The sequence below is a fragment of the Podarcis liolepis genome (assembly GCF_965112155.1).
Source record: "Podarcis liolepis genome assembly, chromosome: 14".
In the NCBI taxonomy this organism is placed as follows: domain Eukaryota; kingdom Metazoa; phylum Chordata; class Lepidosauria; order Squamata; family Lacertidae; genus Podarcis; species Podarcis liolepis.
Window position 1 is genome coordinate 15978419 of NC_139569.1, and position 26023 is coordinate 16004441.

Sequence of the window (26023 nt, forward strand, 5' to 3'; positions counted from 1 at the left end):
TTTGGGCATTGAGGATTATCTGCACATGCAAACAAAAAGTACAGAAGTGTAAACTTCTTTGGCTCTTAATTGGAAAGGGCTAGAGTAGTAGCCTTGCATACAGAAGGCTGCAGGATCAACACTCAGCATCTGTAGGTTGGGAATCCTAGAAAACTATTACCACTCAGTGTAGGCAAGACTGAGCTAGGTGGTCTGACTCAGTATAAAAAAAGCATCAGTTTTCATATTATATTTTCCACGCTTTGGCAAACGCTGCTTAGTTCCAAAACTTGGAATGGAGCTCTTTGCTGCTGGGGCAGGACATAGTCAAAAGCTTGGCTGGGCATCCAAGAACTAGCAACACACTTCTCTGATTCATAGTCTTTAATATATTTAATACATTAGATGAGCCATTGCAAATCAAAAGGAAATTGTTAAATTCATACAGCTTACAAAATGAAGTGAACACACCCCAGTTGAAAATATCCACATGTTTGTTTCAGTTTTGCTCCAAGAAATCGGTTTAGGAACTGTGCAAATAAACAAAAGGGTCTCTGTCAGAACGATTGCCCCGACGACTTTGTATGTGCTCTTGGAAAGTCACAGCAGCATCTATAGTGATGGAACTGGCAGTGACCCTATGCAGTTTTCTGAACTCTGAAGTGTAGAGTCAAAGGAGCCTGATGTCAATCCACCAATGCCATCATTTTGAGGAGTTTCGCCTTTCAGAAAGTCATCTTCCTCTTCACCTTTGCTCTGCACACACACACAAAAGGAAATGGAAGTACTTTTCACTTATTTTGTTTTTTTGCTATCTAGACTGAGGATTTTATACCAGACCAAAAAACACGGGAACAAATGTACTCCAAGGGAAGGCATCATGTCAGAACTAAAGGCGGTGTTTGAATAAAATTGCTCACCTCATTAATGGAGTCTGTAGCCTCTATGAGGTCTTCAGAACACTCCTCTTCCCAAAACTGATATAATGGGTTGATTATGTTCTTTGATCTGCAAAAGGCATGATATAAAGAGAGTAGAAGAAAGCAGATGCATGTGCTGATCACAAGGCCATTCCGGTGCTATCCAGATTCCCCTACAGTGGAAGAGGCTATCCTTCAGTGGGTTAGTTCCCCCACTGCAGGAGGGCAAAGTCAGTTTAATGGCCATTCTATACAGTACAAAGTCTTCTCCCAATTGCCTAACTCTGAGGCCAGGTGGCCACGCCAATGCTTTCTAGACTTATCCTCCCCTCTGCCTTAAAAGGACATGGAAACGTTAATAATGAAACCATCCTACATGCCAATAGCAAACTCAGTTTGAGCAGCCAAAACAACACTTTGTATGAACAAGAGGGGAGCCATGAACAAGCTCAGAGGTTTCAAAAGTAAAAAATGGAACACGCATCAAGAGGAAATGAGAACCCCACAAACAGTGCAATTGGTACTGAGCAAGGACTCTCCCCACCACAATCCTATGCTGGTGCTACACCACCAAAGTACAGTGGTACCTCGGGTTACATACGCTTCAGGTTACAGACTCTGCTAACCCAGAAATAGTGCTTCAGGTTAAGAACTTTGCTTCAGGATGAGAAGAGAAATCATGCTCCGGCGGCGCGGAAGCAGCAGGAGGCCCCATTAGCTAAAGTGGTGCTTCAGGTTAAGAACAGTTTCAGGTTAAGTACGGACCTCCAGAACGAATTAAGTACTTAACCCGAGGTACCACTGTATCCAGCTGGACACAGCTGCACAAGATTGACATGACACAGTTCCTCCCCACCCAGATCGCCACAACACTACTGCATCAAGAACTTGTAATGGGAAACGAAAAGCAAAATACAGCCTGTAAACCTGAGCTGAACACAATAAGAAGTGCTTTGCTTGGAAGTGCCGAGGAGGCTCTTTCCATAGTAAGTAAAAGAAGGTTCGCTGATGTCTGGAATTAGATACCTTTTGAGAATATAAGGGTCAAACGGGAAATAGCTGTCAAGGGGGTTTGTGCAAGTCTCAACAGAGTCACCCCCACAGCTGCTTCTTACAACTGGCAAAACCTGCCGCCTGTTCCTCTCGATGATGGTGTCGCAGAATGCGATTTGGTATTTCCTGGAAGAGAGCAAAAATGGCTGGCTGAAGTTTCTCTTTTAAGAAGAGAGATGCAACCACAAAAACAAGCGCACCAAAAACAGCTAAGCCCCTTCCTATTGGCTCAGGTGGGACCCAATCACATCTGGCTTCTCCTCTCCCAGTACTGGCACTCCCACAATGAGTGACTAAAATTGCATACATTGGGAGCACCCTGGGGGGCAGCAGGGCTTGCACAGCTGAGATGCTGGGCAGGGGGTTGAATTTACTGTCACAATTCAGCCTTCCAGCCTACAAGCATTGTCCAAACAAGCAGAACACACATCTGCAAGGGCCTATTATTAGAAAACAGAAATATATTTTGACATCTATATTTCTGTATTCAATTAACAATATTCCATAGAGCTTTTTTTTTTTTTTTTTTAAGACGCTTACCTGGTAATGGCAGCAAAAAAATTCACAATGGAAGGCAAGCAGACCTTCAGGGGGTTCAGCTGGCACATCACAATGCGTTCAAGGTTTAAGCTCTGCAGGAAGGCCAAACCTTCAAAAGAAAACGAGCAAAGAACATTTAGCGCTTAGGAAAGCGAAAACTGTTTAGGCAATATGCATTTTTCACAATGCCCATGAGGCTCGGTGCCGGTTTGAATGCTACAGGAGCAAAGTGTTTGTTTCTAAAAGCTGCACACATGCAACAAGAAGGCACGGTAATTCCCGGCAGATAAAACATACAGCGTGCATGCTACTAAATGCTTTAGATGCATTGAATAGAAATGTCTAAAATGGACTCCAACAGAGATGGTGTTATCTGGTGGGTCAAAGGAAAGTTAGGAACACAGAAAGCTGTCATGCCAAGGCAGACCACTACTCAGTATTCTCCACAGATGGCCAGTAGCTCTCCAGGGTTTCAGCCCTACTTGGAGATGCTCTACCATTGAGCTATGACCCTCCTAATTCAATTGAATTAACTCCAGTTCAAAAGAGGAATCTCCTAAATGCTCTTCCACCTATATTTGTTCTGCTCTGTAAACTTATTCATGGCTCCCCAACGGAGAACTCCAAAGATGTGCCCAAGTACTAATGAGAACAGTCCCCGCACACCTGCTTCTCGCTGTGAGCCATTCAGCTATTAAACTGCCAAATTCTGCCTGAGCTGTGTTTTCCCCATATACACACCTTTCTTCAGGTTTCCGTCCACTATTTGCTTGTGACGAAAGATGATCACGTAGAACGCAGCCTGGCAGGCGGCATAAAAGGGCCCGTGAAGAGTGATGTCGCAAAAGGCTTTCGCCCCTGTGCCCTGGTTGTCAATGTACACGTGCAGCCAGTTGACCAGCAAGTCCAGGCAGGTTTTCACTGTACTGCAATGGGACCAAAGAAAAAAAGCCTAATTGAGGGCAGCTGTCCCGCATTTCACAAGTGGGTCAGTTGCTACCATTTGGGACAAGGTGCAACGAGGCAACTACATTCTTGTTAGCAGTTCAGGCTTGGTCACAAAGCCAAAAATGCATCTGGGCGTGCCAAAAGCATTCCATCTATTTGCAAAACAAAACCAGTATTTGGAAATCGGCTGAAAGGACTCCAGCTACAGAGCAGAGCAATAAGGGAATTGAAGCAAACAGAAAGGGTGAATGGCAGTAGCTGGAGTCCAGGTGAAGACTGACGGCTTAAGGTGTATACAATGATGCACCTGAAGTGAGGAAAGCAGATAAGTAAATACAGTCATACCTCATGTCATGTTTGCTTCATGTTACGTTCTTTCAGGATACGTCCCGTGGCGACCCAGAAGTACCGGAAAGGGTTACTTCCGGGTTTCGCCACTAGCGCATGCTCAGACACGCAAAATGACATCACACGCATGCGCAGAAGTGGCAAATAGCAACCCACGGGTGTGCAGATGCACCGCTGCGGGTTGCACTCTTTTCATGTTGCGAACGGACTTCCAGAACGGATCCCGTTTGCAACCACTGTACTAGAACACTCCCCTGTAAGATTCAGAGCAACCAGAAGGAAGTACAGTGGTACCTCGGGTTACATACGCTTCAGGTTACATACGTTTCAGGTTACATACGCTTCAGGTTACAACTCCGCTAAAACAGAAATAGTGCTTCAGGTTAAAAACTTTGCTTCAGGATAAGAACAGAAATCATGCTCTGGCGGCGCGGTGGCAGCAGGAGGCCCCATTAGCTAAAGTGGTGCTTCAGGTTAAGAACAGTTTCAGGTTAAGTATGGCCCTCCGGAACGAATTAAGTACTTAACCCAAGGTACCACTGTACTTCTTTCACACAGTGCATCATTAAAGGAGTTGGATCCTATAAGATGGTAGTGATGGACGGCTTTAAAAGAGGATTCCGCATATTCAAGGAGAAGGCTGTCTAATTTCTACAAGCCATGCTCTCCTTCCACTGCCACAGCCAATATGCCTCTGAAGACCAGCTCCTGGGAATCGCAAGTGGGGAGTGTGCTGTCGTGCTCAGGTCCCACCTGGGGGCTTCCCACAGGTTGAGCAAAGCGAGAACAGGATGCTGAACTAGATGGCTTTTGGCCTGATGCAGGAGGGCTTCTCATGTTTTTGCAGAGACAAGTCAGAGCAAGGGCTGACTTGAAGAAGGGCTTAAGACAAAATTCCTTGTGTGGTTCTGGACATCAAAGTTGACCGGAAAAGAAGCTTGGTTATGGGGACCACTCTACCTATAATGCTATTCAAGACTTAGCTCAGAGGTAGGTAATCTGTGGCTCTCGGGATGTTCTGGGACACTCCATCTCCCATCCTTTGCATTCTACTGCCCCAGGCAGCTGCCTGCATGGCAGAATGGGACACCAAAAATAGGAAACACTTAGCAGTCCAGGATAGGCTAGTCCTTGGGAAAGATATGTAAGCTCAGTAGTAGAGCATCTGCTTTGCATGCAGAAGATCCCAGATTCAATCCCTGGCATCTCCAGGTAAGGCTGTTCCCCACCCAAAACCCTGGAGAGCCAGTCAGACAATACTGAGCCAAATGGGCCATTGGTCTGACATTGTAAGGCAGCTTCCTATGACAGCTAAGTATCTATTGCATTAGCTCCTCCACTGCACTCCTCGATTCCACATATCTAGCCTTCCACAGCAGATCAGTAACTACAAAAAGGAAGTTGGTAGGCTACTTACACAACCGGAACAAACTTTGCCCGTGCCAAAAAGCTGCCGGTGTAGTTGGCAGCAGCCTGCCTGATCACAGCCGGAGTATTTGGATTACGAAGCATTTTCCAAAGATGCTCCACAAAGGCTTCTGCAATTCCCTGTAAGACAGAGTCACATGTGGCAAGACATCAAATGCCGTGGAAACTAAATCCATGGACACTATTTGCAGGCATCAGTTACTTCTGGGAGTAGGGGGTGAGGAACATGTAGCCCTCCAGATCGGCTCCAACTTCCATCAGTCCCAGTCAGCATGCCCAATGATCAGGGATGAGGGGAGATGTGAGTCCAGTAACATCTGAAAGTCCACCCTGACTTCAGGAAGATACCCAGCAAACAGGAACCTTTTTGGCAGTGAAAGCAATCAACATGCCTGCATATGTTGGAAGTAGCGTCCTTACTCAGATCTTGCTCACCAAGACAACTGCGGATGCTTTTAGCTCCGACCCCCAAGGCCTAGGCCACAGTTCCTTGCAGCCCCCCCCCCCCACATTTAGGGGGTCTGGGATGGCTCCCCATATCAATAAATGGGAGCAAAGCAGAGCAAGAGAGGCAATTAACTATACGCACCAGTTTGAAGCTAGAGAGGTAGAACATGATGTACTGCACGTGACATGAGCCATGGGTCGGCAAAATGAGCTTATCAAACACTGTCACCAGATCCCGATACAAATCCTTGGTGTTGCCAATATCAAGCTTGCCTGAGAACAAAAAAACATTTCTGTTACCGCAGCACTGTACCAAGAAACAGCATGCCTATTTTTCATGTTTACAGTAATGTTTTTCAAATCAAAATTTTGTCAGCCAACCAAATGCAGGTTATAGCAAGAAACAAACAAAAGAAAAGCAAGCAATTTTAGCAAGCAAGCAGTGGCAGTAAATATAAACATATGTAATAAACACATGTAATATACAAAAACATATATATCGGGTCGCAAAGCTGGTTTCATGGGTTTTCCCGAGTTGGGAAGGTTTCACAGCACACACAGCTGTATTGAACATAACAGGCTTTGCCAGATTAGACAGCAGGTGTTTGATTTTGTCAATGTCACTAAGAGTGGCAATCGACTCTAAAAAAATATTTAAATATTTTGACTAAAAAGGCACTGATAAAACTCCACATGGCTAATCTCATCTGGCATAACTTTCTCCTGCCCTTAATACAAACATCTACACCCAGGCCTGTCTTGCTTCCTCTTACCCACTTTAAGCCTGCAGCATGATATTCAGGAATCTCCTGCTAGGTTGTCCCACAGATTATTTCTATCATCTCTGCTGCCTCCTCACTATCTATCTCAAAGAAATAATTTAAGCACATTGTGCAGGGGTAATTACCGTTCACATGGCAGATATCTTTAACGTATGAAAACAAGACAATCATCAGGATGTCTAGGCGTTCTGCAACTGGGTGAGCCATCACCTCATTCTTCTCCGGGTTTTCTCCATCTTCATCCTATTAAAATAAAAGTACTGAATAAAGAGTACTGAACTCTGGTAAACTCTGGGAAATCACCATTGTGGAGAAGCTTATGTATCAAATGTACATCATCATCATCAACATTAAGGGGGAAGTAAAAGAGGATGCCTTCTGTTCAGAAGGGAGGTTTATTTTTCTTGCTAATGAGAATAATTCAGGCAAATGCAGAGCCATTCTTGTGTCTTCATCTAAATTATACACAAAGTAGTGAGAATTTCAGAAAACATCAAAAACAGATGTTATATATATTAACTTCAGCAAGGATATTCTTTGCTAAACCATGGAAGCAAAGCCAGGTTCCGAGAAAGCAAATATTAATTAAAAATATATGGGAAAAGCTAGAATTTATATAGTTAACAAGGATGGTACACCCATATAAAATTGTGAGAAAACTGGTAAATGGAATCCAACAATAAAATACACACACACAGAGGACACAGAGCTCTATGTGTGAAATAGGTATAACATTCAGGGTCATATTGCTTCCTGCTATAAAGGAAATATTAGCAAATATTCAACCTATATTTTTGAAAGTGCTACAAAAAATAATTGTGATGTCAAAGGTTTCGTTATCGAGATATTGTAGGAATACTGAAAGGCTTATATAATAGGATGTGTTGCATTAAATAACATTCTTACTAATATTCGTATTATTTGTATTATCAAGAACATGGATTCCCCCAAAGAATCCTGAGATCCATAGTTTGCTAAGGGTGCTGGGAACTGTAGCTCAGTGAGGGGGTAAACTACAGTTCCCAGGATTCTTTGAGGGGAAACCATGTGCTTTGCATGTATGGCTCGGATGTGACCTGTCGCACTGCTCAATAAGCACACTTGCCATGTCAAAGAGTCCTTCTTCAGCAACCCCTTCGCTCTCATCCTCTTCAGCAGCTTCAATCTCTTTTCTCGGAGCGCTCACCTGTTGTAAGCAGTAAGGATACTGAACATTTCTAAAGGCGTTGGTACGCATGCAAATGAAGGTGCACAACAATTCTTAAAACTTAGATATCCCATCCTATCTGTATTTTCTTTCTTCTATCTTTTCTTTACTCTATAATTCTACTTTATATTTTTGTATGTTATATGGTGATGGTGATTTGTATGTTTGGTGTTTTAAAAATTGCAATAAATATCTTTTTAAAAAAATAAAAATAAAAAAATAAAACTTAGATATCCCACCCCCAGCTGAAAAGGTAACGGGTTTGATTGAAATATTACCCAATGTCACATTTATATCCTGCCTTAATTGCAAGGAGCTCAAGACACCGCACTTAGGGGAGAATGCTCCATTGTGCAAGCAGAAATCCTCACGCTGATGAAACTTTCAAAGAATCATTGACTTCTAGAGTTGGAAGGGACCCTGAGGGTCATCTAGTCCAAGCCCCTGCGATGCAGGGATCTCAAGTGCATGCAGAGCTTTGGACACAACCCCTATACTTTCCCACCCAGGAATGGGTTAAAAGCAGGCTATCCATTGAAGCCAGTCTAATAAAACCATCTATACAACCATCTCTTTTGTCCACTTTTTATAAACACTGACCTGGAGATGGTATGGACCAGGCATAGGCAAACTCAGCCTTCTAGATGTTTTGGGACTACAACACCCATGATCCCTAGCTAGCAGGACCAGTGGTCAGGGATGATGGGAATTGTAGTCCCAATTGTAGTCCCAAAAACACCTGAGGGCCGAGTTTGCCTACGCCTTCCTTTTCTAACATGTAATACAAAATAAAAAAATTCCTTCCAGTAGCACCTTAAAGACAAACTAAGTTAGTTCTTGGTATGAGCTTTCGTGTGCATGCACACTTCTTCAGATACCTTCAGATGGGTATCTGAAGAAGTGTGCATGCACATGAAAGCTCATACCAAGAACTAACTTAGTTGGTCTTTAAGGTGCTACTGGAAGGATTTTTTTTATTTTGACTATGGCAGACCAACACGGCTACCTATCTACTAATGTAATACAAAATAAAGGTGAAAGAATTAAGTCTTTTATGAACCACACTCTATACTTACATCAATCTTTAATACCCTTTCAATAACCAGCTCCAGAATGTCATGCCTCAGAGTTGGGATATATCCGCTGATTCGTAGCATGTTATGCACGTAGCATTGCTGCAATGGAATTCCCCCACAAAAATGATAAATTTAAAAACATACACAAAACGTTCTTCTTGTATAGAAAACCATTTGAGTACTAAGGCTAACGAGCCTCTTCAAGTTGTAGTTTAAACCCACTGCAGATTGGATTTTCTCAAGGTGGGCCTTTGTTTTTCAGTTTCATACTGCTTGAGCTTCAGCAACATAGGTTTGGGTCAGGGATTTTTTTATGGTGTAAGGCACCACACAACAGAAGGGACCACAGCTCAATCATAAAGCTCGTGTTTTGCATGAAAGAGGTTCCAGGTTCAATCCCTGCCAATATCCTCAGTTAAAAGGAAATTAGGCAAAGGGAGATAGGAAAGCAAAACAGCCAAAGCAGAAAATCCCTGGTGAGATGGAAAGACGAAGAAGGCATTAACACTTGAAGGAATAGAAAAAGCTGACAGTTCTCTATGCTTATCCTGTATCTGCACCATCAAGATTTGTGGATGCTCAACTTCTGCCACTTTTATTTCAAGAGGGTCATTAACAATAGCACTGACGCAAGACACACAAAGGAAAATCCCATTTTAAACTGAAGGCTGATTACTTACCAGGGTTCTTTCTGATTTGTTAACGAAGGGAAATTTGTCAACGAGCACCGGCATGAGAAACTGCGGTGTCCTGCAATGCAAGTGTAAAACTTCAAAATAAGTTTGAACATGGGACAGCCCATTAAACAATCTCAGCAAATGAAACATTTCAGGAGCTGAATGATGAAAGTCATATAAAAAAGAGGCACAGGCATTGATTCACAATACTGTTTTCCACCCAAGTTTGAGACAGATTTCTTAACATAAATAAGGGACTGCTTAAGAAAAGTATACAGTAATGCTATAAATAAGATTACTGGGCTATCTTGCACATATCTCTCGGTGGAGCAATTACAATTTAATCAATTTATTACATAAATACATAAATTATTAATTTCATTTATTGACTGATTTTAATTGGTCACATCTAGTTTATCAGGAAAAATAAAAAACAGGCCCCAACAGCACAGTGTACACATGCATAGTCTTTAGTCTTTTAAAAGACTCATTGGAAACTCAAGGTGGAGAATTAGATCTGTCCTCAGGGAAGAATAATCACACATGCGGTTAATCAAGAGTAATTTATTCCCTACCAAGATAGTTCACCCGCAATCATACTCCACCTAAAATCATGCACTGAAATGGGGGGGGGATACACTTTATACATTAAACAATTTAATTGAAAATACAAATTATTATGATAATTCAGTAGCACCCTAAACACAGGATTAAGGCTTCTCATACCGTAACCGATTACAACAGTACTACAGAGGAACCAATCTAGGGGAAAACATAATTTGAGGGCTGCTAAACGTATTTATACCAATTAATACCACTGACCTATTTTTAACTACAGAATATTTTCAATTTAGTTAGCTTTGTCACTTGAAGCTAATATGCAAGATGTGTGATTGTGTTTCAGCTAGCAGGTAGAAAAGGCTATGAATTAACTTAGGGGATGTACCAAATCAATCATTATGTACTTACAAAGGGACGTATTTTGCAATTGTTTGCAGTGCTCTATGGCAAGTGTCAAAGCCTTCAGTAACATCTGCAAGAATTGAACATCATCAAACATGTATGTTAATCCAGAATTTTTTCTTATATATTCATGTTAGATTTTATGGGAGCACTTCCTCAATCACTTAAGGTAGACAGATTTGGTGCTATTATATTGTTTAAACTTTATGTCTAATATATGGGAGTGGCAGGGCTGGGCGATAACTGGTTTTCATCATTGTGATATATTACCTGCTACACATCACAATATACTGATATATCAAGATGTCTGAAATAAAAATGGAGCTATGTAGAGCCATTGGCTGGCTTCACGGTTTACACCACATTGTGATTTTTTGTATAGCACACATACAGTACACATCATGATTTGCGATATATCGCCAGGTCAAAAATTATGAAACTGAAATCATGATATGGACTTCAAACCGGTTTTGGACAATATATTGATATATCACCCAGCCCTAGTGAGTGGCAACAGCTGCTAGCTTAGATAGCTTTTAAAACAAATTAGGTGAATTCAGGGAAGGTAAGTCTATCAGTAGCTCCTGCTGTATGCAACCTCCAAGTTTCATTCAATGGAAAGCCACAAATATCAGAGAGAACTAGATTTCACCCTTAACCTTAACCCTAGAAGCACCAGTGTAGTAAAATGAAAATAATACGGAACACAGGAAGCTGCCTTATACTGAGTCAGCTTACACTGACTGGCAGCAGCTCCCCCAAGATTTTGTGTTAACATAACTGACCATTAGACATGAAATGGCTACTCACTTTCATCATCATCTGAATCCGAAATGTCCACATCGTTCTCTTGTATGGTTATTCGAGCTAGGCGGAAACAGCATTATTCTATTATTATACACTTCATGTGAGAATCTGATTGCCAAACTTAAGTTCGAAATGAAAATGGCCACCTTGTCAACGATACAAGGCAGAAGAAAAGAAACCCAAAACTCACGCGGTACAAAGTGCGAGACAATCATTGCAAGACATGGCCTAAGGTAGATCGTCTGTGCCGACACCAAGTTGCTCAGGAAAGCCAAATACTCTTCCACCACAGCCTGGCTCCTTTTCAGCCACTGCACCCTCTGCAAAGTTACACATACAATTAAGTTTGAATGCACGTTGCACAGACTGAATCAAGACCAAGTACAGCAAACATTAGAAATGGCACACTCTTACCAGTAAGATGCTGACTAGTTGTTCAAACTCCTTGGTCAAGAGTGTAACGGAAGACCGAAACTCACCCAGCCAGTTTATAATCTGGTCATCCTGCAAACAGAACCAATTTCTCTTTAATAGTCTGAACTTAAAAGGTGTGTAAAAAAAAAACACCTATTAGTAACGGAGGTATTTTTTAAAAAAACTGGGTTAATCCGACAGAAGGGCTATTAGGCTTCCACATATCACTCATTACTGGGAGTGTGATGCTACCCTCTGGTGTGATGAGCGACCAGTCTTCCTCTCTAGTTTGAAGCTGGAGAGTGTGCAGGGTTCATCTATGCAGTTGTGTAGTGATCCTAACCCTTCCCCAGCTCTAAGGCTGGAAGGAAGGCCGCGAACTCTGTAGCAGTTGTGTGGCTAAGGTGTCCAGGGCACCTCCGGATGACTCCTGCTCCCACCCACCTCTCCCATGGGAAAGGCAAGTGAATAGTGGGCTAGGATGGCAGCTGCCAGACAGAGGCACTCCCAGGCAGACCTTCCTGCAAAACAGGTAGAATGGAATGGGGTACTTCTTGGGCTGTTGTTGGGCAGTGGCCAGGCCAGGAGGAAAGGGGCGGCAACAGGGCCAGAAAAAAACCCTGCTGGGAACCCATGAAAGCAATTGTGGAGATAAAGGATAGGGCCTATTGGACAGCGGCTCCTTAATTACAGAACCCCATCCCTCCACATGCTGTCGATTGTGATGATTTTGAAGTACACTCAAGTCTCTTTTCCAGAGCTTTTATTAACTTGTTAGTGATTTTTCGTCATTTAATGACTTACGATGGATCATGAGGTTTCGGCTGCTGTTTTGTTACTGGTTCTGGTATACGTAGTAAATTTTATACTGAAAAACTGAGTGAACTTTTCTTTTTTTGTAGATACATAGTTGACCTTAGAATTACTTAAAAGTTAAATTTCTGTTCACATGAATGATTTGGCAAAGGAGGCAGGGAAGCCAGACACAACAACACTGCCTTCACATCAGTCAAAAAACAAACATATTGCTGGTGGTCCCTAAGTTGGATTTGGAACCGAGCTCTTAAAAAATTGTTTGTCCCCAAAATGGGAAAAAGCTGAGTTCTTTTGAACCCAACTGTGTGCATATTTCAGACCCTGTTGTGCCTCCAGTAATATCACTGGAAGCACAACGAGGCCTGATCCCTCTCTCAGTGAGCCCCCAGCAACCCCATTCCTTATCTTTGTTGCTGCTCTGCCAATGGAAGCATAGATGGTCTCTTTTGCTCCTTCCCTCTTTGACACCAGACACAAAGATTCAAGGAGCTTTGGGTAACATCCGGAGCCAGCAGCACTGAGCAAACCACATTACCTAGCATTCTTTGTGTCTGACATGCAGCATGCCAGGCATTAAAGGGATGGTGCACAATCCCCCTCCATTCCTCTAGTGTCAGAACAATCACAAGGGTAAAGGTGGAAGTAAGCTAGGGACAGAGGGAAGCCATAAGTTCCTATGTAGCTTAGATTTTATCAAAGCTTCTGGGCTTGTAAGACTTCCTTGAAATCAAGTCTAACATTACACACCTGTATTCTAAGCTGTGGTCAGATCTGTTACTGATTATCCTAGTTATACAGTGGTGCCTCGCAAGACGAAATTAATTCGTTCCGCAAGTTTTCTCTTCTTGCGAGTGCGATGCACGGTTTCCCATAGGAATGCATTGAAAATCAATTAATGCGTTCCTATGGAAACCGCCTTCAGACCAGGTCCGGGGACAGTCTATCCCCCAACCTCTTCTGAAGGCTGGGGGGGAACAAGGGCTTTTCTTCCCACCCCCAGCATTTTAAAAAACCCCGGGACAGCGGAGGACTTCTCCGCTGTCCGGGGCGATCTTAAAATGCTGGCGGGCGGCATTTTAAAATCGCCCGGGACAGCGGAGGACTTCTCCGCTGTCCGGGGCGATGTAAAAGCCCCTGGGAAGGCAGGCAGGGGGGACAAAGACTTTTGCCCCCCGGCCGCCTTCAGAAGAGGTCCTGGACCTCTTCTGAAGGCGGGCGGGGGGCAAAAGTCTTTGCTCCCCCCCGCCTGCCTTCAAAAGCCGTCCGGGACAGCGGAGAAACGCGCTGCCTTTCTCCGCTCTCCCGGGAAGGCAGGCAGGGGGGAGCAAAGACTTTCGCCCCCCCCCCGTCCGCCTTCAGAAGAGGTCCAGGACCTCTTCTGAAGGCGGGCGGGGGGCGAAAGTCTTTGCTCCCCCCCGCCTGCCTTCAAAAGCCGTCCGCGATAGCGGGAAGCGCTTCCCTGCTATCCCGGACTGCTTTTAAAATGCTGGCGGTGGGGAGCAAAGCCTTTCGGCCCCCGCTGGCCTTCCTGGACCTCTTCTGAAGGCTGGAGGGGGGGAAAGGATTTGCTCCCCACCACCAGCATTTAAAAGAGGTCCCCGGAGATTTCCGTATGGGCTTTCTTCTTGCGAAGCAAGCCCATAGGGAAATTCGTCTTGCGAAGCGCCTCCAAAACAGAAAACCCTTTCGTCTTGCGGGTTTTCCGTCTTGCGAGGCATTCGTCTTGCGGGGTACCACTGTAATCATAAATGGTACACAAAACTGCAACAATTCATTCTCGTTCATTTTTTTCTTACATTTAAGAAGTCATGCAGAGAACTGAAATACTTGGATGAAAAAATCCTTACTTTTAAGTCTGGATCTAACAGCTGATGCTTCAACAAATCAAATTCGGTTGTCTCACCCTTCAAAACAAAAACATGAATTAAGTTGTACCCTAAGAAATCATGCAGCCTTGCATCAAAGCTTATTCGATCCCTATTGAAAATAAATAGAGAGACACATTGGGTGTATTACTGTTTCAAAGCATAAAAGCAATTAATAGAGGTTCTCTTCTCTCTCTTTTTGCAACATATGTTAATAGCTTTACTGTAGCTCCTCAAAACCTTTTTTTCAGATTTAGTGACTATATCTTGTTTTCCTTGCACTTCCTTTGGTGAAAATAACTAAGATACTGCCAGAGACAGTGGGAGTATACAGCTAAAAGACAATCTCTTAAGGTCAAACTTGCATTTTTCATTAAAAAAAACCACACTTTTCAAGACAGTCAGAAAATACAAAAAATGAGACAGATAACCATACTACCTTTTGGTATTTTAGAAGGATGTCTGTCAATGTCCCACCAAATCTGACTGTTTTCCTTGGTGGAGAATTAAGAAACTCATCTGCAGCCAACATGTCAGCAGTCCTAGGCAGAATAAAACATATGAATGAACACAGTAAGCCAATGCTTGAAAGTGTGTGTGAGAAACCAGCAAGGAATGAATACTTGTGTGTGTGTGTGTGTGTGTGTGTGTGTTAAACTCCATACAAGCAAGGGTTCTGAACACAATTCCAATGCTGAATTACAATTTTAATTTATTCCTTATGTTGATATCCCACTTTACCTCCAAAGAGAATTAATGTGGCATTGATTGATTGCATTTATATTAAACCATTCCTCCAAGAATCTCAAGGTGGTGATGTGCATAACCCTCCCCTGTTTACAGCTAAAGAGTGTCAGAATAGGTCCAGGGTCAGTGAAGACCTGTCACTGCCGTCGCAACCTAGCCTACCTCACAGTGCTGTTGCGAGGAGATAAAAAGTAGGTTCGGTAAAAGGATGGTAAAAAAAGCCACACGCCAAGTCTTATGAGGAACCGTTGAGGGAATTGGGTGTGTTTAACCTGGTAAAGAGGAGACTGAGGGTAGATATGATAGCCATCTTCAAATACAGTATCTAAAGGACTGTCACATGGAAGATGGAGCAAACTTGTTTTCTCCTGCTCTGGAGGGCAGGATTCAAGTTACAAGAAAGCAGATTCTGACCAAACATCAGGAAGAACTTTATGATAGCGAGAGCCGTTTGACAGCTAAACAGACTCCCTTAGAAGAAGGTGGACTCTCCTTCCTTGGAGGGTCTTAAGCAGATGTTGGATGGTTACCTGTCAGGGATGCTTTAGTTGAGATTCCTGCATTGCGAGGGGTTGGAATAGATGACCCTCGGGCTCCCTTCCAACAATTCCATGATTCTTCGGAGATTCCGAGGATTTCCACTAGGACATCCCTCCCCACGCCCCTAAATCTGCCCTAGGGGATCCCACCTAAAAGTAGTTTTAGGGGGCAGGAGAAACTTCCCACTGCGTGAGCAGCAGAAGTCCTTGTGCTGACAGGACACGTTGGTGGAATACGATTTGGAGCAGCTTGTTGGAAACGCAGGAGACGATGCAGTCAATGAGCTTCCCCCCAGCGCACCTCCCTCCCACCCTGGCAGCCTCACCTGCGCTTCGCCAAGGCCTGACTCAGGGCCTCCGTCTGCCGCCCAGCCCGCGGGGCCGTCGTTTTTCCTTTCCCCACGAAGCCGCCGCTTCTTCCCTTTCCATCCTCCTCGTGCGCGCAGCTCAAGAGACGCGAGTCTTCCCCACGCAGCACAGCCAGCGCAGAAGTCTCCCTCGGACGTCCCCGGAAGTGAAACAAGAGGTGATTTCCGGGTCGGCGAGGGGCGGGCCTTCCGCAGTTTAAAGGGCCACCCGCACGAAACGAAGGCGCATCGATACTTATGGCTCTGCGTCCCGGAGCGGCTGGAAAGAGGCTCCGTGGAATGTGTAGGCGCCGCGGTATCTGGTAATACGGTAATGCGGAGCCCGTGGTGGTTTAGACCGGCGGGCTAAGAGCGGGGTTCGAATCCCCCGCCGGGTGACGTTTGAACTGCCTCACAGGGTTGTTGTTGTTGTTGTTGTGTGAGGATTCAAATGGGAGAGGGGGCAAAATTCTCGACTAAATCGCAGGAACATGTTCTGGTCTTCCCCCCACAAAAAACAAAAAAACACTTTGGTTTATACGCGTGGAGTTCTGTCGATATGTATGTGATAAAAATCATTTTTAAAGAATTAATAAAAGTACTTTTTTATTTTGAAAAAACGGAGGTGGAGGGAGAAGCGTTGTTCGCTACCTTGAGCTCTTTGGCGGGGAGGGGGGGAAAAAGGTGGGATGTGAATGGAATGATTTGTTTGTTCCGTACAATGGATATAGCACTTTCTATAAAAAGACTCAAAACAGTTTACAAAAGATAAAACGGTAAGATCAAGAAAGGTTCGCAAGCCTACTTTAAAACCTACAAGTTTTTTTTAAAAAAAATGTTACATCAGATTAAAACGACCTTCCTAAGCATCTGAGTAGGCTTGTCTAAGCAGGAATGCTTTTAGCAAGCACTGAAAAAGAGTACACTGAAGCTGCCTCCTTGATCTCAATAGGCAGGGAGTTCCAAAGTCTAGTCGCTGCCACACTAGATGATCAAGTTCTTGCAAATGAGGGACAGGTATTATGCAGCGCCTGTAATAGTGCCAGTTCCGCCAATCGGCATGGGGTAAGGCGATCTCGTAGGGATGAAATAATGAAATACAAATAAATGCAATGCAGTTCTGCATCGTATGTATGTCTACTTGGAAGTGCTGCCAAGATCTAGGATTTCATCCTTAGCCTAATAATAGATCCCTGCCTATTTATGAACTATGTGTGGCAGCACACATCCAATGCATGAATATGTGGGCTGAGGTCTAGATCAGGGGTCTGCAACCCGCGGCTCTGGAGCCGCATGTGGCTCTTTTACACCTTTGCCGCGGCTCCGGGGCGGATACTAGCAAGGGGAGGAGGTGCATTGTGCGCCCCGACACTCCCCACTGTGGTGGGCGCTTTACTGGCTGTGACGTCGCATGGGGGCGGTGCGTGCGTTAGTCACGCACCGTCCCGACGTCACCTTCCCGCCCGCTGTCAGATCGTGGCTCCGGAGATATATTTGTTTTAAATGTCGCAATGGTTTTGCGGCTCCCAGTTTTTTTTCCTTCGGAAACAGGTCCAAGTGGCTCTTTTTGTCTTAAAGGTTGCAGACCCCTGGTCTAGATGAACAGAGGCTGTTTTAGGGTGGCGCAACTTCTGCAGTCACACTGGATGCTGCACTGCAGGGGGCACCAAAAGGATGCTGTAGAATGGAGTGTGAGAGGCAGGGGCTGCCAAATTTTAGCGTCACATAGGTGCTGAATTTGAGCATCTGCACAGCAAGGCATTGAAGACAGACCAAGATATTGCTACATGCTACGACTTTCAGGCATAGGGGTCAAATGAAGCCTGGATGGACATGGATAACATCAAACATGCCAAAGATAGAATTGACTTGAAGGGGATTGTGGGGGTAGAGACTGTACAAATCCACCTTCTCAAACTGAAAAGACAAGTCCCCCCACAAATATCTGATCCTAGGAAGAAAAGGTGTGTGTGTATGAAGCAAGTATATTTCCATTGAGTCTGCTAATGAAATCTTGTACACAGAGACACAAGCTCAACATGTCCCCTCCCAAGTTCTGAAAATGTTTTGTTATACAATGCTTTAGCTCTGTTGTGCACAAGTAAGTTAGTAGTACTTAGGAATGTGGCCCCAGAATCTATGAATAGATTCTGGGGCAGGCAAGTGAGCTGAAGGAGGTGGAAAAGGGAAACCTAAGAAGCTAGTAACAGTATATTTTTAGTAATGGAATGCCAGATTCTTGTTTGACACAAGATCTACTTTTCTGCTTGTTTAAAATAATCTCTACCTGTTCCTTCATTCTATCAATTCAAATGTAAAGCAGAAGCACAAAAAAGACAACCATTTTTATTAACAACAATTTTGCCAGTAGCAGTATTGAATCAAGGTGGCAAAACTTTATTTAATGAGGTAGGTACAAACAGTAGACCTTCTAGTTGCCTTTGTCATACCAGCATTCTTTAGAAACATTTCTAGAATTATTATTATTATTTTTAAAAAATCAATGGCCAAGTTTCACCTATTTCACATTGTAGTAGAATCTAGTGCATTTCTATTTTTTCTCTAAGATGCAACATTTCTAATTCCAAGCCAATAAAAAAAGGGTGGGGAACCTGAGAATTTGGAAGACTGGACATTTCATTCAGTACATTTTACAGTATAAAAATCCACAAAATGACCAGGATGGATCCAAACTTAAGTTCACCCAACTTAGGTCCCACTAAAAAGCAGTAAGACAAGTCCCATTAGGTAGATCCAATGTCAGTCATAGTCAGAGCAGACCCACTGAAATCAATGGACTTAAACCACTTGCCCATTGATTTCAATGGTTCTACTCTGAGTACACCTTAGTTGGATATCACCCACTGATTTCAAAGTGACCCAGGTACAAACAACTTGACCCAAGTTCATACAACTTAAGTCCTGGGATCCAACCCACTTCAACAATCATTCATAAAGCTCCATTCACCAACAGATCTTAAGAGCATTCATATAAATAAGACATATCATGTGTTTAAGGCACTTTTGAGGACTTCTAAACCCTGCTTTCAGGGTGTCAAAACTATTTCTCCAAGATCTTAGTCCTGTGAATACTTCCACATAAAAGTTTTAGTCAGTAGCGCACATTTACAGTTTGAGGATCAATGCCCTTGTTTTAAGAGTAGGAGTGTTATTCAGTTTATGGAAACATTTAAAAAAATATAAATCCTGTTGTCCTTAAGTAATTGTTAAGTTGAATAACTGAATATAAATCCTTTTACACTGCTTAAGATATAGGCAATGCTGTTTTCCAGCAGAAATTTGAAGCATAAATATTTGGCAGAAATGTGGTTTCATAACACAGTGCAGATTCCAAAGAGTTCATAGATGGTTCTATGTAGTTTTTCCAGCATCTTGTGACTAAGATGATGTCCACATTTGTTTTTCATCATAACTCACAGTAATAGTAAGTAACAGTCTTTGATAATTCCTGAAAGGAAAAAACAAACAATGTAAATAAAATATTTTAAGTATCAGCCTTTTTGAAAATATGGGGAAATATTTCCTACCAAGAAAAACGATTATGGAATCAATAAAATATGACCTGAAGAGTCTTCAAAGCATCTTAATTACCGGTAAGTCTGATTACACTGTCAGACTCAGATCAATGTATTGTACATTTTTACCATTCCATGTAACTTAAGTATTTCTTATAATACTAATAGTGATGCTATTCTTAGAACATCAGTAAACCAACTCTTCCATATCTCAAATCTTTCAGTGTGTGTATCCAATCCCATTCAACCTGATCACTTTCTTTTAGACTAGAGCTTATCTAACAGTGAGAACTGTTCTTTGATTAAAAAGCTACTATTCTTAGAGGACTACTTTTCACAGAACTCATTAGGTCAATAGTTTCAGCTCATTAGTATAAGAAAATCAAATTATAAGATGAAAGTCAGTTTGTGTTCTGTATTGTACTTGCGTATTTAGAGTGGTACAGATGTAATTAACTCTGGTTGTAGAAGTGGGAAATTATGCAATCACCCACTCCTTCCCTCTCTTCCTCTCTCTTGTGTGAATTCCCTTATACCCTGATGTTCTGCATTAGACCATTGTCAATGCTGACTAAAGCTGCTTCTGATCTCCATGATGCAATTCTAAAAAGAAAACCAAGAAGCAAACTTAAAAACAAAGAAACCCCTGCAGAAATCAAATGTCTTTTGAAATAAAGACTAGACTGCCCTCTTAAAAATAGGTATGAAGGCACCATAGGTGTGGAAACTCTCTGCATCATGCTACCCCATATTTAACCTCACAAACGTGAGGGGTCTGGAACAGGACCGTTTTGCTCAAAACACAGAAAATGGGCAACCTATGGCACCTCCAGATGCTCTTGGACTCCAACTCTTGTCATTTCCAACCACTGGCCATGCTGACTGTGTGTGAAGGAGGAGGGTCCAACATCTTCCCCATCCCTGATTTAGAAATGTAACCAGCTAGTACCCAGAAGCTTATAGCCAACCAGTCTGATGAGTACTGGTGTAACATTAGGTCCTACACCCACTAAAAGCCAATCAGGTGCATTCTTCTGACACCATTAGCAGTTTCCCAAGTTATTTTCAACAGTAGCTTTGTAAATAGTATGCTGCAATAACTGATCCAAGGGGTTGCCAAGGAATCGAGTGGCGCAGTCCCTGTGCTCCAGACAAGCCTAGAAAAAGCACTCTTCGCCATGACCAGAGTATCCAGAGCAAGTTCAGTTTAAGGAGTACTCCCAACAGAAAGTTTAATCCTTCCATAACTCAATTCCACTCCAGAAGAGGTAGATCTCCTTGACTATGTGCCCCCCATCCCTATGTAGCATTAACATTTCCATCTGATCAAAATAAATAAATAAAATCTGGATTCAGTTTCAGTTTGCTAATCGTTATTTAGCCCCAAGCAAGCTCCAACATAAATTTGGAGCCATTACTGCTGCTTGAGTTAGAAGTTACTAGCATACTGATAGTGTACTGATCATCCATATAGTATCTCCCACTTGAACAACTGTCTCACATAAATACAAGTCTGTAAAGATTTAACACATGATAAAATTTGCTATTGTTCCCAGATAAGGAGCATTGGGAAGTGCCAAAATCATTTGTTTTCCTTTTCAATAAAACAATTTGGATCAGAAAAGAGGAAAAACCCTACAACTTTACTTAAATATTTAAGGTTTGTAGGAAACAATGTGTACACATTCATAATGAACTATGACTTATTACTTATCTTTAAGATAAGCAATTCATTAAGCTTGCTAAAGGACTCCACCAAGTACAGTCATCAAACGATCAATGGGAGGAGGCAGTGTCAGGTACAAAGTACTGACCTAAGTTATACTTGTTGGCATCCGTCTGTCTCGAGAGACAATGGAGTGTGCCTCTGGGGGTGAAGTCAAACCACCGTGTTAGCAGCACTAAAGCAGATTTTTCCCTTGTTTGAAATCTGAGAGCCAGTGTGGTATAACAGTTATAGTGTGCAAAACTAGGACTAGGGAGACGCCAGTTCAAATCCTCCACTCAGCCATTAAGCTCTCACAGAGCACCCTTGGCCCAGTCACCACCTTGTTTTGAAACAAGTGACATGTAACCAAGGTTTATTGTTGGTTACAGCTCCTAGACGAATGCTTAACCATGAGCCCTGGTTCAGACAACATGCTAAGCCAAGTATCAGCCAGAGAGACTGCGGAAGAGCAAAGCCATGGTTTGCCTTAACAGGTTACCTAACAGCAGCAGTGCTCAGCCTAACCTACTTTACAGGACAATGATGTACTCTGGGTTGTATTCAATGTTATTCCTCCTCTTAGAAGACCCACTGAAATTAATGGTCATGACTAACTTGGCTCTATTAATTTCAGTGGATCTACTCCGAGTAAAAGTTAGTAAAATATTGTAACTCACTTTTCAGGAGGAAAAAACCTCTTTACAAAGTGGCACACAATCACAGTATCAAACCCACCCCTGACACCCTGCGGGGGTACCATACATATGGGCATAGCTAGGATTCATTTTTGGGGCGGGGAGGACACCCACCTGCCATCATCCTCTGTCTATCTAGAAGTTTCGGAAATGTCTCAACAACAGTGGTTTTAAATTACTTTCTTTTGACCCCAAGTGCTTGGTGGAAAAAAAAATCTTTCTACAAGTTCCAAGTATTATTTTTTTGAGTTATTTACCTGGTTGTGGGGGGCGGGGAGCTATAGCTGCCCTCACCCACCCCACTTTTGATCTCCTTGGGGCTGGAAACGCAATATAGGAATGAATAAAGGCAGGCAGTTGGAGGAGGAGAGGCAAGACACACTTATCCTAATGATGATGATAATGACCATGCAGCTGCCATGAGCGAGTGGGATCCTGCGGGCCCGTCGGGCGGCGCGTCCTCATTCACCCCCCGGCACCCACCTCGCCGACCCGGCCTGGCTCCCGGGCCTCGCCGTCCGTCCTCGCCTCGCCTGCTTCCTCCTCCTCCTCCTCCTCCTCCTCCTCAGGCCGCCTGCAGCTCCACCGAGCTGGATACCGTCGTGGCCATCGACGCCGACGGGGCGCTGGCGAAGTGAGCCCTCCTGACGGAGCCCGGCTGGCACTCGTGGGACCGGGAGAAGGCGGTGAAGGGCCCCGAGAAGCGCACGCTGAGGTTCCTGACGAGCCGGGCCAGGCCGTGGCCTGTGGGCGCCCTGACGGGCGCCGCCTTCTTCTTCTTGGTCGAGTGGCGCCGGAGCCCCACGTCGTCCTGCAGCTCGGCGGCGGGCACCTCCAGGTTGCCCACGTACCAGAAGACCCACCAGAGGAGGCTGAAGAAGATGCCCACGCCGCCGCCGTAGATGAGCAGGTCGGCGAAGAAGACGTCGACGAAGACGCCCACCAGCAGGATGGCCAGGCCCACCGCGTCGAAGAGCAGCGCCATCCAGAAGGCGCCCGCGCACCGGCCCAGCCCCCCGCCCAGCGAGGCCATGGGCGCCGAGGCGGCGGGCAGAGAGGTGGCCGACTCCGGAGGGGAGCCGAAGGCGCTTGACAGGGAGACTGCGCTGGACCAAGGCGAGAGCAGCCCGTCCGAGGGGACGGCGCCGGGCACTTGGAGCACCTGGAGCGCCGCCGGCCCGCCCTGCGCACCTGAGGCCACACCTGCCGCCCCTGAGGGGGACAAGCTCCCCGCCTGAGGCGGCGGCGCTTTCCCCAGCGCCACAGCCATGCTGGGCGAGCAGGAGAGAATCCCGCCTTACCTGAGGGACCGGGAAGGACACGCCCTCCTCCTCCTCCTCGCACCTGGCGGGGCGGGGCGCGCGCACCTTGAGGCGGCGCGCGCGTCCCTCCCACCGCCGCCACCCCGACAGGTGTCCCCCTCGTGGACTCTCCTTCCCAGACGCCTCAGGCGGTTCCCCATCGCTTTTCCTTCCCAACCCAAAGGGGAGAGAGCAGCACACGTGTTTGTGCAAAACGCACCCCAGGGATAGTGGAGTCGGTGGAGTATGAGACTCGTGGTCTCAAGGGCTGTGGGACTGAGCATGACACGGGGCAGGGCCGGATTTAGGTTTGATGAGACCCTAAGATACTGAAGGTAATGGGGCCCTTTATATGTCCAGCTGTCCTTTGTCAACAACAAATTGTGCTGTTTTTTGTGTTGAATATATACTATATGGTAATTTATGGACCTAATGGGTATCTAAAGTCATTTGCACAGGCAGAATGTAGGCACCCTTTATATAGAAATGATCAAACCAGCGATATTTTAGGGAGCAGGCTAGCAGGCAGGGGCCATTACTTACATCATAGGAGCCTATACAACACAAAACACTGTTTTATTTTATTTTATTAGTTTTTTATTAGTTTATTAGGTTTTATTTTATTAGTTTTTTATCTTATATTTTGGAAATGTACATCCAGGAATTATATTTATCTTATATTTTGGAAATGTACATCCAGGTTTTTCCCCCCTTTAATTCTTTTCTGGGCCCCCAAGAGAGTGAGGCCATAAGCTATAGCTTATATGTTTAGCTTATACTGTACGTAAATCTGGCACTGACACGGGGGTTGGAGTAGATGACCCTCCCATCTCTATGATTCTGTGAGTTGCATTCTGGCCAGTTTTGGACATCATCATTGCGAATGACTCTTGCAATTTATTTTAGGGCTAGTGCTTTACACCGGGTTGTGCGTAAATAACCTCGTGCTTTGGAAAAAGAAGTGAGATAATCCTTATCTTACCAGGGAAGGACTTGCAGTATTAACATCTATGCATATTTACTCAGAAGTAAGAATCACTGTGTTCAAGAGTAAGCCATAGTGAAGCCTCTCAATTTTTGTATAAAGCTGCAGCTATTCTGTTGAATTCCTGGTTACTGTTCTTAAAACATTTCATTCATTGGAAAGCTGTTTATGTGGTCTGTACCATGCCAAGTGTATTTCAAAGCAACCTAACGAAGTTTAGTTTGTTCAAATCCATTTCAAAATCAGAATTAGTGTTCCATGAGGAAAACACCTCAGGGTAAGAGCACTTTTTCCATCGGCTGTTGCAGGGGTGGGGGGAAGCATATTTTGTGCAGGTCAGCTGTGTTAATCCAACAAAAATAACAAAGAATCTAGTGGCTCTTTAAAAATAGATTTATTGCAGTAGTTAAGGGAACAAATGTGGAAACTGAGACTCTGTATACATTACTGTTTGCTTCAGCTCCAGTGTGCTCTCACCTTTTAGAGCTGAGTACACATGATATTATCCACAATCCAGATGTATCTTGTAGTTTCGTAAGAAATACTTCTACTTGGTGCATTTTCCCTCAGACCAGCTTCCATCCAATTTGAAAACATAAGCTATGGTTAAGCTATGATGTGTATATTTCAGACATCTGTTCCACTCACCTAGATGACAGCACATGAGCAGATGATGGCTTTGTTGAATAGGAGTTGGGGTGGCAGTGCCGGGGTAATGTGTGTACAACAGGTAATGGTGTGTACAGCAACATCAAACATGACTTGAAACACAGTGGGGGTGCTAATTTGTACAAGCAAAAGCTTAGTCGCTTGAACTTCATCTTTAAAAGGCACAGGAAATCTGCCAGAGGAAATTTTTTTACCTTAATTTTCGCAATGTAATTTGGCCAAAAAAAGGTGAGCGTTAGATTCGAGTAATTACAGTACGTGGCATGAGACCTCTTCCTTCTCTACTAGTTTTCCCTATCACCACTGCCAATAAAAATGTTCATAAAAGTAAGTGGACCCCTAATCCACTTTAGGAGGAGAAATGTAAAAAGCTCTCCCCAGGCCTTTTGGCAGAAGCATTGTTTGGTTCCTCCTTAGAGGAGGGCCGTTCTTCCTCCTGTAAAAAGCTCTGGTGGTTTATATCTGCTTGAGGTGCAAAATTTCTCAAGAGGCAAAAAATTAAGGTAGTCATGTTGGCCCATTAGAAAAATTCTATGCACAGCTGCACTACTTTTATTTGGGAACAACAGAAAGTGGTGAGCATGTTTCCTTTACACAAAGGAGAAGACCACAATATTTATAGGAAAAAGCAAAATCCTTTAGCACAAATGTCTGTTAAACCAAAGATAGTGGGAAAGCTATATTTGCAAGCAGGATATCACTTTAAGTATTTTTTAATAAATGGGGTTTATTTAAAAATTACATTAAGGATTGTAATAATATGAAGTCTATGGCAGCCTTTGAATAGCTTCTGTAATTCACTGAATAAGTTAAAGAAAGTACATTATAATTATTATAAACAGAGATGAATAGTGGGCTGGATAAATCCATAGTTAAAGTTATATGGAATTGGCGGGATGTCACTGGAACCAAAAGAAGACTGTGATAAAGTGTAACAGATATTGATAGTTTTTTGTTGTTTATTTTTTTATTATGGATAACTATGATTTTGTGTTATTTTTAAAAGTTCAATAAAGCAATTTAAAAAGCTAAAAATAATAAAAAAGATAGCACTTTAAAAAGTATGGATCTCAAGCGCTGAAGTCTGTAGGGCTTCCTGTTAAAAGTCCATCATGTCTCAGGGCGTGCTTAATAATGGGTAGCCACACCATTCCTGTAACGAAGAACATGAGTCCAATGGAAAGACAAACAGGCCCCAGGGCAGATGGCACATCTACAGTGTGGAC

The 26023-nt window shown here is 43.7% G+C and overlaps 2 protein-coding genes across 3 annotated transcripts; both read right to left on the reverse strand.

Annotated features, from left to right (window-relative positions):
* Positions 1-345: 345 nt before the first annotated feature.
* Positions 346-16088, reverse strand: RRN3 (RRN3 homolog, RNA polymerase I transcription factor). Its single transcript, XM_083474347.1, has 18 exons — positions 15883-16088; positions 14710-14812; positions 14253-14309; positions 11590-11679; positions 11366-11495; positions 11179-11235; positions 10375-10438; positions 9409-9478; positions 8729-8827; positions 7551-7631; positions 6571-6688; positions 5806-5936; positions 5206-5336; positions 3234-3418; positions 2493-2601; positions 1926-2078; positions 900-987; positions 346-735 (listed from the first exon to the last, which is right to left on the reverse strand). The coding sequence occupies exons 2-18, from the start codon at positions 14800-14802 to the stop codon at positions 592-594; spliced, it is 1800 nt and encodes a 599-aa protein (XP_083330473.1). The 5' UTR covers positions 14803-14812; positions 15883-16088; the 3' UTR covers positions 346-591.
* A 2191-nt stretch (positions 16089-18279) lies between these two features.
* On the reverse strand, positions 18280-23650 carry LOC310692955 (transmembrane protein 238-like). Of its 2 annotated transcripts, none has more exons than XM_083474560.1 (2): positions 22326-23650; positions 18280-19372 (listed from the first exon to the last, which is right to left on the reverse strand). In XM_083474560.1, the coding sequence occupies exon 1, from the start codon at positions 23110-23112 to the stop codon at positions 22408-22410; it is 705 nt and encodes a 234-aa protein (XP_083330686.1). In that variant the 5' UTR covers positions 23113-23650; the 3' UTR covers positions 18280-19372; positions 22326-22407. The 2 variants fall into 2 exon arrangements, with proteins under 2 accessions (XP_083330686.1, XP_083330687.1); XM_083474561.1 differs by having other exon boundaries at positions 22100-23650.
* Between the last annotated feature and the right edge of the window lie 2373 nt (positions 23651-26023).